The sequence below is a fragment of the Xenopus laevis genome, chromosome 8L, assembly GCF_017654675.1.
Source record: "Xenopus laevis strain J_2021 chromosome 8L, Xenopus_laevis_v10.1, whole genome shotgun sequence".
Classification (NCBI taxonomy): domain Eukaryota; kingdom Metazoa; phylum Chordata; class Amphibia; order Anura; family Pipidae; genus Xenopus; species Xenopus laevis.
In genome coordinates this window covers 64,372,471-64,384,385 of record NC_054385.1, presented here as the reverse complement: position 1 = coordinate 64,384,385, position 11,915 = coordinate 64,372,471, and the positions used below count along the sequence as shown (strand labels likewise).

The window sequence follows — 11,915 nt, the reverse complement described above, 5'->3', positions numbered from 1 at the left end:
GGCAGGCAAACTACTGTTAATAAAGATACAGATATACTGTAGGATCTATTATTCTAAATGCTTGGCATCTGGGGTTTACAGATAAGGGTTCTTTTTGTAATTTTGCTCACCATATTGTCAGTCTGCTAAATATTATTTAAACAGTAAATGAACCCAACAGGGCTGTTTTGTCATCAATATGGATTTATACAGCTTAGTTACCATCAAGTACAAGGTACTGGTTTAATTTTACAGAGAAAAAGGAAATTATGTTTAAAAATGAAAACCATTTGCTTAAATTGAAGTTTATGGGAGATGCCTTCATTAATGCATAGCTTTCTGGTAAAAAAAAAAAAAGAGAGAGATCTTATACCTGTACCACAATTTCTGCCGAAAGTGGTTAATGAATACAATTTAAATAGTAAAATTATTTTTCTGAACCAAGATCAAATTAGGAAATAGTAACCTATTAGTAACCATATATTTGATAGTTTTTGAAAGAACAGAAGGGTCATGGGCAAAATTTGGTTGTTAAGTGTAGGCACATTTTAGTAGACAATTTTTATTTCTTTTGTAAACCTTGTTCTTTCGAATATATATGAATGAATGTCTCATAGTACTTGGAAGAACTGCACTGATATCTTGTTCATGCTTTGTCTTTCTATATCCTACCTAGCAACACTTAACATATTTTCTAGAAAATCACCTATTGGCTGTTAAGCCTTCAGTCATAGTCTTACTTTTAAAATATGTTCTTTATATCTATATTTAGAGGTAGCTGATGCTGACACCGCCAGTAACTTTACACCTAATATGCACCATTTATTTCTAACTCAAACTTAAAGGGGAACTATAGTGAAAATGATAATTTAATATAAGCTTCATCATACTGAAATAAGAAGTTTTCTAAATATAATCAATTAAAAATTCTGTACCGTTTCTGAAATAATCAAGTTTTAATCAAGTTCACTATCCCTCTCTCATCTGTTTCTCTTCATTTTGTCTTCATGCAGGAGTTGGGTGTCAGATATTCATTGCAAGTTAGATCCACTCAATCTTATAGGGGGACTTCCTTTTGCCTAGATTATGTATTAGAGCTCACTCTATTAAAATCACCAGACTTCATGTCTCTCTACATGCAGGATTTGTGCCTACGGCAGTTCATTTGTTAGATTTTGTTTGTAATGGAATCAGTTGAATGAGCTTATTTTATTTAATACACAGGTCAGCATATTTCAGAAACTGTTGCTAGACTTTGTGAATTATTGTCTCCCCCGCCTGCAACACAGTAGAACAGCACATACCTTCAAATTATACTAGCTGTTCCTGTGTCTTACTTAGTAACACATTATTTGGATGATAGAAATATTTCCATTGGCTGTAAGGTCACGAATTATTATCTTGGCTGGGAATACTGTCTCAATGCCTCAGTTTGCTGACACACTGCCAGGGACTTTCCTAATATAAAGAACCCAGTTCCCTTTCAGAGCAAACCTCAGTGTTGTTGATCTGTTCTAGTTTTACTTCTCCATGCAGATATGGAAAAGAAAGTCACATCTCTGCAAATTACAGAGCAAAAAATGTTTTTCTACTGTCTTTTTTATTATGCAATATCCTCCTTTATTCATATAACACTGACATTATGCAGTTGATTAAATATTATTCCATAGGTTTATATGGTGTAGTACAGGTATGGGATCCGTTATCCAGAAACCAGTTATCGAGAATGCTCTGAACTACGGAAAGGCCGTCTCCCATAGGGGCAACTTCACTAAGATTCGTAGTTGCGCCAGACGCAACTTCGCCGCACTTCGCCGCACTTCGCCACACTTCGCCAGGCGTAGTTTCGCCAGCGCTCCGCAAATTCACTAAAATCCGAAGTTGCGCACAGGGGTAGCATAAGGTTGCGAAGTTGCGCTAGCATTGATTCTCTAAGCGAAGCGAAGTTACGCTAGCAATGGTTAATTTGCATACGGCGCCAAATTCTAATTTCAGTGGAGGAATACGTAGAATCACTACAAATGCCTGGGAAACCTTCAAAACATCAATTAAATTTTTTTTTTGCCCTACACATGTGCCCATTGTATAGTTAAGTTGCCATGAGTTAGGAAATGTAGGGGGGAAGGAGGGGAGCCCCAAAAAAAATTTCGATCTTTTTCAGCCTATCAGCCATAATATAGAAAAAACGCCAGCGTTTTTTGGGACTTAGAAAAAATTTGAACTTTTTTTGAAGCAATCCCTATCTACTCTATTGCGCTTCGCCTGGTCTGAGGTGGCGAAGGAAGTCTAGCGTAACAGGTAGTGTTCAGTACACTACGCGCGTTAGTGAATTTGCGTAGTTACATCCGTAGCGAAAATTCGCCTGGCCTAAGGTTGCAAAGTAACACTAGCGAATTTACGCCAGAGTTCGTTAGTGAATTTGCGAAGTAACGAAAATGCCCAACGCTAGCGAATTGACGCTAGCATTCGGCGCTTCGGCGCTTAGTGAATTTGCCCCATAGACTCCATTATAGAAAAACAATTCAAATTTTTTTAAATGATTTTCTTTATCTCTGTAATAATAAAACAGTACCTTGTACTTGATCCAAACAGATATAATTAGGTCTTGTTGGAATCAAAACCAGCTTATTTGGTTTATTTATGTTTACATGATTTTTTTTAACAGAGTTAAGGTATGAAGATTCAAATTACGGAAAGATCAGTTATCCAGAAAACTCCAGGTCCCGAGCATTCTGGATAAGTGATGGGCGAATTTATTCGCCAGGCGCGAATTCGCTGCGAATTTGCGCGATTCGCGGCAGGCGAATAAATTCGCAAAACGTCCGTGCCGTTTCGCCAATTTTTCGCCATTTCGCGAATTTCCTGCGATATTTGCGAATTTTTCGGCGAAGCGAAACGGCGCAAATTCGCCCATCACTATTCTGGATAACAGGTCCCATACCTTTACTTTTGCATAAATCTTTGCATCAGTCCCTGCAGTAGTGGATACTGTATTACAATCTAATTTCTCTACTACAGTCACACATACTATTATTAATTTTGCCAGCAGCCAGTTAATCTACAAAAGAATATTACTTTATATTCACCCTGGTTCATGTATGCACCTACCAAGGTAATTAAAAAACAAGGGTAAATTGCAGGCACCACAGATTATGATTTCAGCCAAGGGGGGAGGGGGGCTGGGCATGTGTTTCACCATTATGCTAAACCCCCAGGTGCTTATTTTGTGAGATAATGAAAGAGGTTGCCACCTTTCTCTCTGCAAAAAGATGAGCAACAGCGATGGTGAACACAAGCTATACCACTGTCCATTTTTTTTGTTGGGCTTCACATTATTGCTTGTTTGGTAGGAACAGGTAGGATGCACTAGTGTTTTATTTGGTTCTTTTACTCAGGAAGCCCTCTGTTGCCTTATAGCCAATGACAACATGTACATATAGTCATCATGAGCAGACCCAAGAACAGTGATCCCCAACCAGTAGCTCGTGAGTAACATGTTGCTCTCCAACCCCTTGAATGTTGCTCTCAGTGTCCTCAAAGCAGGTGCTTATTTTTGAATTCCAGGCTTGAAAGCAAGTTTTAATTGCATAAAAACTAAGTATAGTGCCAAGTAGATCCTTCTACCAAATAACCAATTACAGCCCTTATTTGTCATCCCAAGGGATTTTTTCAAGCTTGTGTTGCTCCCCAACTCTTTTTACATTTGAATGTGGCTCACGGGTAAAAAAAGGTTGGGGACCCCTGCCCAAGAACTTAACCCATCTAACAGCCCAGCTCATTCATTAGTAAGAAGATCATGGATTATTTGAGTGTGTGGCATGCTCTACCGCAGTGTGAAAAAAATCCAACGGCACACAGGATTAATGCAACCAAGACTGCCTTGCATGTTTAATGTGGAGTGCAACGTTTTGGGTCACGCCCCTTTGTCAAGCATACGGAACAAGTGTACAGTGATATAGAAATTCATATATCTCTATATTATTTTGTGTAAGTATCTATGGTCAAATTACCACTCACCAAGGTGATAACAAAATATCTTTATTGTGTGGAATAATTACAAATTATATGCAAAATACAAATAGCCAGTCAATCTTACCTAAAACAAATAATCTGTATGCATAAGTAAATATATAAAGTTTAAGTGTATATGAGGTGCATGAGATTCATCTAAATGTGTGTGTGTCCATCTCTCAGGGAGAGAGATCCTTCTGTCCCTCCAGGGAAGAAGAAAGCAAGAGAGTGAACAACCTTGTGTTCCAGAGTATATGCCTCCTTCATGGCCTATACACCCACCCCCAAGTATCTATATATGGCAAGAGCATATGCTCCAAAGCCCAGTTCTTCCCAAATTACAAGTATGTGTGAGTGAGTAAGACAGGTGTACATACATTATACTGTGGTCAGTATTACTTTTAAACTTTGTCAGCTAATTTCTACAAAAACAAAATGAGGAATCCCGGTAGGTGAATTCCTATGCCTACGATGTAATTGCTCTGATTTAATAATCTTTCAATCAAGATCATCTGAACTTACAATAGATTGCTCCAAAGGGGTTACTCATGGACTGTGATTCACAGGGCATATTCAAGAGCCATTAAGACTCCTACAGAAAATTTATTAGTAGGATCTAAACATGCAACAAGGAGTGAGGAGCAGCCCATCTGTTTTATTGGTACCTATTGCAATCAGTGGCAAGAAATTAACCATGTGCTGAACAAACATTGGCACATTTTACAGACAAATCCAAGCAGTGTTAAATTCTCATCCATCAATTTGCTGTAGGAGAGCACCTAACCTAAAGGACAGATTAGTAATAAGTCGTTTCACTAAACAATTAAATAAATCAATACAATTGGGTACTTTTCTATGTGGGAATTGCAAAGCATGCAGATATATGCATAATCAACGTATTGTGATTGATAGATTTGGCACTCTATAACACATATAGATTTAATTGTATTACAGAAGGCATAATTTATATGTTCATCTGTCCCTGCAATAAGTTTTATATTGGCAAAACGTGTCATCCCTTTAAGAAATGTGTTCTGGAACAGTATCGATAATGCTATAGATCTGATCAAAGACTATAAAATATACCTCCTCTTTGGACACCATAATAAATCTAGCAAAGAAGGCTGTGGGTCTTTTGAAGATATCTTTGGGTATCAGAGGACGGGACCTTGAAACAGCCCTCTTAACTAAGGAAAGCAAATGGGTTTTTTTTATGAACGCTCCAAATTGACTCAATGGAAAGCATTGTAATAAATGTGTTCATTTAAAAAGATGGTTAAAAAATTCAAAATCTATGAGATTGTAATTTCATTTATATACACGGAGATATGCTTTAATTCATAGAGTTTAATCCATACATTTTTGTAATCTGTTACTTTAAATAAGGTTTTCCAACTATGGTATTAATATCTTTCTGTTTTGTAGCTTACTAGTAATATATTTAGCTACAAATTTAACAGAAATCAGTGCTATTACATCAGGATGATAGATGTCATATGTTCTGTTACATAGTACGACTTTTATTTCTGTAACAAAGTATCATGTCAATTGAGGAATACATGCTTTCTAATATTGTAATACTTATGAGAATAATCACTGTGCATATAACCCTCTTTTGCCACTTTTGGATTGTCACTATGTGGGCAAATAGCCCTTCCTGTTATGACATTCCTTTGTAATAAAATTACCTGCACGGCGGGGTCGGCCGCCGCTCCACCGGTGGGGACGCCTGCCGCGTGTCTCCTAGGCGCCATCTTGTAACCATGCGTTGACCGCATCTTGTAACCATTCATTGTAGACCCCCGCTACCTCTGTCAGTGGATCCGTTAGTCCGCAATGATCCGTTGTATTTTCGGAGGAGGAAGGCGCCATATTGTTCCTCCATCTTGGACGATGACGTAAGTCCAGCTACAGAAATCTCGCACATGCGCATTTTGAAGATAACGCGCATCGTTCTTGTGCTAGCATAGAGAGAAGCGTGCACGCGCTATTAGGAACTGGCTGCGCACCCAACCCAAAGGAATACTTCATAAAAGTAAATCACTGTGATCTTCGAATCTTCTATTCTTATGCGATCTGTTTTCGGATAAAAACTTGATATTTACACAAGAGGACCAGTTCTAGTAACTGTATATATTTTTAAGTTTATTAAGACATATTTATTGTGCATCATCATTGAAAACCCTAATACCTGCTCAATATAAATTATTAGTCACACAATACACCTCAAAATATGAATGGTTGCCATTGATTATGTACCTCTAAGAAATTTAATTTTATATTTTATTGTTAGAGAAGGCAAGTTAGCCATTGTGGGCATAATAATTTTGGGCTACAATACAATAAAGAGCTGATTAAATTTGACATTTCTGGTTTTTCAAACATAAAGCTATTTATTCCTATGCTTTGTTTATTATAGTATTTATCCATTATGAAAAGCCTCACTTTCATCTACCCATACTACACAAATTCTTATTTAGGTGTTTTACTTTCACGTTAGTATTGTACTATGTTTTATAATGGATAACTATAATAAACTTTTCAATAAATCATAAATGTGTTTTTTATATTTTGGGAATTATTTGCCTTCTACTGGTGACTCTTTGCAGCTTTCAAAACCTAAAAGATCAAATGCTCTGTTCTTTTTCTACTCTCAGATTTAATTCAGTGCACGCTTGCTTGGGCAATTTCAATCATATCTACCAGATTACTGAAATAGTAATCTTGATGATACCTCCTAGCATTCTTGAAACGGAAAGAGGGATAAAAAGAGTGAGGCGAATTGTTGTGACGACGCCCCTTTATGCAGTCACAACCCCTGATTACCATGTCAATTTTAAAAAAGTTAAGACAGTTTCAACATATTTCTGTAGTGTTTAGGTTTTATTACAGTTTTACTAATGAGGGTGAATTTCCCTTTAAGCTGTGATTCTAACTTATTTTCTTATCTAAAAATGTGGCAAATGTATCTAATCTGGGATCTCTTCCAAGAGCTAATTAAGTTAGAAACATTGGATCTTTTTTGGTTGTTCAGTGCAGATAAATATGGACTTTACAATACAAAAAAGGTACTACAGGTTGAGCTGTCAAAAGAGGGACTGACCCTCGCTAAAAAAGACAGGTGGGAGGTATAATCTTGAAAGCTGGTAAATAAAACAATAATTAAATTTAAAAAAATGTTTCAAAATTAAAAATTTATTTAACTATACAACTACTTTGTGCTAATCAAATTTAATTTTAACAATGTTTTGATTTTTCTTTGAAGGGAATTTGAAATGGATCAAGCAGTGCCATCTACCTCTACTGGCCTACCGATAGATGAGAATTACATCTTAAGGGTTTGTCACCAGTTTGACTTCAAATTCTATGCGCCCTTGTTCTTCTCTTTGTGCGTGTTATGTACACACTTTTTTTTAGTCAGGTCGTCACGATCTAGGAAATAGTCTCGGACACTCACATGCTCAGTGGGCTCTGAGCAGCTATAGAGAAGCTGAGCTTAGGGGTCGCTGAAATTTATCTGTCAGATTCTTAGGTTTGTCTGGCATGTAGTAATTATGTGAATTAATTACTAATCAGCCTTATATATTGTGACATTTCTATTCTATGTGAACTGTATATTGTGAGTGGTTCCCTAAACTCAGTTAGTGACAGCAGCACAGAGCAGAGCATGTGAATCAGTGAATCAGCAGAAAAGAAGATGGGGAGCTACTGGGGCATCTTTTTATGGCACAGATCATTACTGCTAAATGAATTGCGGTTTCTATTGTCAAACCCAGCATCTATTTTCATATGGCATACATTTTATATTTCTATAAATCCTACATGCTATGTTAAAGGGGACCCATCATACAAATAAAATTATTCCAAATCCTATTTTATCATGTTAGTCAAGCAAAATGAACTTTAATTACACTGTATAAATTATTTGAATATTGTTTCCATCAGTCTGGGAACTCATAATTATAGCAACCAGGAAGGAGCCATTTTGTGGACACTATTATTAAGACAAGCCTTGTATCATCTCAGAATCTTGTTTGTGCACCAGGGGACAGGGACCCAATGTCCATCCCCATGCACTGGTTACACAATTAAATCGTTAAGAGAGCTGGGGGAATGCAGGGAGAGCAGTGACATCTAGGAAGTGCTGAATGGAAAGTGAAAGTAATTGTTTGCCCCGCCTCTATGCCTAGGCATAGAGGTGGGGTAGGCAATATTTGATTGACAGCTGATACTTTTAAATGAGTTTACAACAGCTATGACTGCTTTAATAAAAAAAAGAAATTGGATTTCATATTTAATTTAAAAAGGACTTTTATTATACAGATTTTTATGTCTGGGTGATGGTCTACTTTAAAAATTTTTTTTTTTTTTTTTTTTTTACAGAGACAGAATCTGTTACAAGAGCTGCAGTCAAACTACCCAGACTCCGATGAGGATACCTGTTTTCCTGACAACCCACAAAGGAAAAGTTCTTCAGAGGACAATGCACAGCAACTAATTCCTGATCCTCGTTTAGGAAATAATAGATGGTGTAAATGTGGACATTGTTTAGTTATGTATACAAGTGAGGAGTGTGTTTGCTGTCAAGAGATACCCTCAGTTGCTCTTGAAATTCCTGAAGATTGTGCATGTATTACTTACAATCAGCTGTTTCACACCATGTGCATAGACCAAAGAATAGCTGATATACATTACCTTATGCTTACCAACCAACCGATTGCAGAGGATATACGTGTATACCATAGGTAATAACTGTTTAAAAATGTTTTAAAATAATTGTAATCGATGTACAATATATTTAATTAATACATTTTATCTTGTTGCATTTAGAAATCTGCGGAGGACTGCATACAGAAGCTTCACTTCATGGATACACGGTTTTCTAGGAATAGGAGTACACATTGCTATACCATCATGTGCTGTTGCTGCTGTTCGTGAAGCTTTTCCCGACCCTAAAGAAAAATATGTGGGTTTCATAAAAGTTAGGGATTATTGTGCCATGGATATGGCTTTTGATTTATAGGACAGAATTGAAAAATGTTTTACCTTTACTTACTACATTGCTGAGCATTAAAAATGCCAATGTTATTATCTTCTCATTATGTTGTTTAATGCAATAAAGCATATTTAAATCTGATATTGTATTTTAATTAGTGGGTACACTTAAATTTTTAATTAGATATTAAGTATAACAGCAATTTATAGTAATTTAGGCTACACAAAAATACAGTGGTTGAAGGCTTACTCTAAGCTGCACTCATTTAGTGTATTTTTCCCTGCCCCTGCTCCATTGTTCATACAAAGTATATTTAGACATAGAGTGTAAATTAGGTCGGTCTGTAGTTGCCTTATTTCAGGTATTTGTACTGACCTTCACTGCGCTGTGTAGGAGCACACACAGGAGGATTTGGTTTTTAACATAGGGGTAATGGGGGTAAATTACAGTTTATTTTGTGTCTGTCTTTTGTTATGAAAACTAAAAATTCTTAAGTAACACATATATATATATATATATATATATATATATATATATATATATACCAAGCAAGAGAAGGATCCGCACTCTCAGGTCTTAGATACTGATAAAGAAGTTTTATTAAAACATGCGAGTCTGACGTTTCGGCCTCCTCCGAGGCCTTTCTCAAAGTATCTAATCGTTTGTGAGAATGCCTTAAATACAAGTATTGGCGGGAATCTAGACAATTGGAAACAGACGTATTGATTACATCACCAGAACATCACTGCCAATTTAAATATCACCACTAACATCTCGATAAATATATTAAAAGCATTTTGTTAATAATCTCTATGTTAAGAAAATATATTACTTCAACTGTTAAAATAATCATGTAATGTAACATTATTTCAATATACTACTTTTGCTGTCACTTATCACTACATTTGTTGCAATGTTAAATAATGTTACAAAAAATTTTTCCACAAAAAAATGAGCACAGTTGACAGGCCTGCTCTGAAGCTCTATCCATCCTATATGTTCAGTATAAAAACTACCACTCATTTGTACCCCTAGGAAATAATGAAATAATAGGGACCCACTGGTGTATAAAAATAATACTTATAGTAAAACCACTTATGTGCCTCACTGCTATGTAACTTGAACCTGTTATCCGGTATGGCAGCATCATAGGTAAGTCTCTCCCTTTCGACTATCTGAACACCCCCATTAAAGTATAATCCTACTTATACTGATGTTAACGGACAAAACAGTGTAGTGTGCTTAAAGACAAATGTGTCATATTATGTGTACCATTTAACCCAATCATACCCAGTAATCATTGCAATGTATTCACCCAAAAGATTCCCAATATTAATGTGTCACACCCTCATAAACGCAGGAGGGAACCCCAAGTCACCAATTCACATACTTTAACCCTTAGTGGATGTCTATGGATGACATATTAGGGTGATTCAAATTGACATATTAGCGTAATTCAAATATTCAACCAGTGTTCCCATAGCCATTTAAGGACCAACCCTGTAGTCTAAATAATCCCAAAACCACAAAACCAATGATATATAGAAAAAAATATACAGAAAAATTATATATATGCAAGAAAAAAATTATTCAAGTTGCATAAAGTGTGACCAAGTCCCCGTATCACGCACAGTACATAGTTCCAATCCGCATCTCCAGTGGTTGTAGCAATACATTATCTGTTTAAATCGATAATCGGTGTTGCTGGGAGGTGTATACCGATATATTGTCACCCCTATCAATGCATTACCTGCACATCTAGTCCGCGGGGTATATTATCACCCATATCCATGCATTAACTGTACAGTCAGTCCGCGGAGCAGTGGGTAATGACATACTCATATACCCATGGCTTGCACGAGCCGGGCAGCGAAACAATCAGAAAGCGACCCACCAGCGAACAAGCTGTGTAGCATACAGGTAAACACTGTATCGACGCGGTAGCCTCCAGCGTGGAACGGTGTCCACTTACGCCCAATGCAATCTGATGTAACAAGGAGGTGAATTGATCTTACCCAGACCATCCAGATAAAAGAGGCAATGGTATAAAGATGAATATGCACACCATATGAATCAAACAGCCGCCGAGGTTGTGTAGCACACAACGCATCCAGACCCAGGTGATGTTAACAGGTGCGCCCTTCACGAGCCATCCAGGTGTTCAAAGCAATCATATAAGAAGTATACAGACTGGGCTGATATCAGCAGGTATATTGTAGGAAAAAGCCTTCAGTTAAGTTTCTCATAGCTGGTCGTCGAGAGATTACTGCATCAATTAATACAAATAAATTTTCTCATAGCTGGTCGCCGAGAGGTTGCTGCACCGGTTTAAGGGCATAGCGGGCACCCATACATTTGTGTTTTAGTCCTTTTAAATAAAATGTACCTTCGTGGATAATGATAGGGCCACTCCATCCGTCACCTCTTATTCCATGAGGGTAGCATAAAGATGGACACCAAACCAAACGCACACACATCGGTGATCATTCTGATGGATTGGTAGTCTCCACTCCAGACCATTACAGGCCTCTGGGGGATGTATCGACACGTCAGCTTGCAAATAGTTTTCAGCGCCAATCTTGAAGAGAGCATTCTGTAATTACATAATTTGTTATATCAAAAGAAACACGGGTGCACGGCTAAACAATTTGTTAATGAACAGTCCACGAGGTAGCCAGCACTCTCGATAAGAGGTTTAAATCGCCTGGGTGCAGTATCAAAATATAGATATATACCAAGCAAGAGAAGGATCCGCACTCTCAGGTCTTAGATACTGATAAAGAAGTTTTATTAAAACATGCGAGTCTGACGTTTCGGCCTCCTCCGAGGCCTTTCTCAAAGTATCTAATCGTTTGTGAGAATGCCTTAAATACAAGTATTGGCGGGAATCTAGACAATTGGAAACAGACGTATTGATTACATCACCAGA

General features: G+C 37.1%; 1 protein-coding gene across 1 annotated transcript; it reads left to right on the top strand.

Annotated features, from left to right (window-relative positions):
- Positions 1–7,100: 7,100 nt before the first annotated feature.
- Positions 7,101–9,136, top strand: LOC108719087 (P2X purinoceptor 7-like). Its single transcript, XM_041572856.1, has 3 exons — positions 7,101–7,328; positions 8,374–8,735; positions 8,821–9,136. The coding sequence occupies exons 1-3, from the start codon at positions 7,266–7,268 to the stop codon at positions 9,011–9,013; spliced, it is 618 nt and encodes a 205-aa protein (XP_041428790.1). The 5' UTR covers positions 7,101–7,265; the 3' UTR covers positions 9,014–9,136.
- The last annotated feature ends 2,779 nt before the right edge of the window (positions 9,137–11,915 follow it).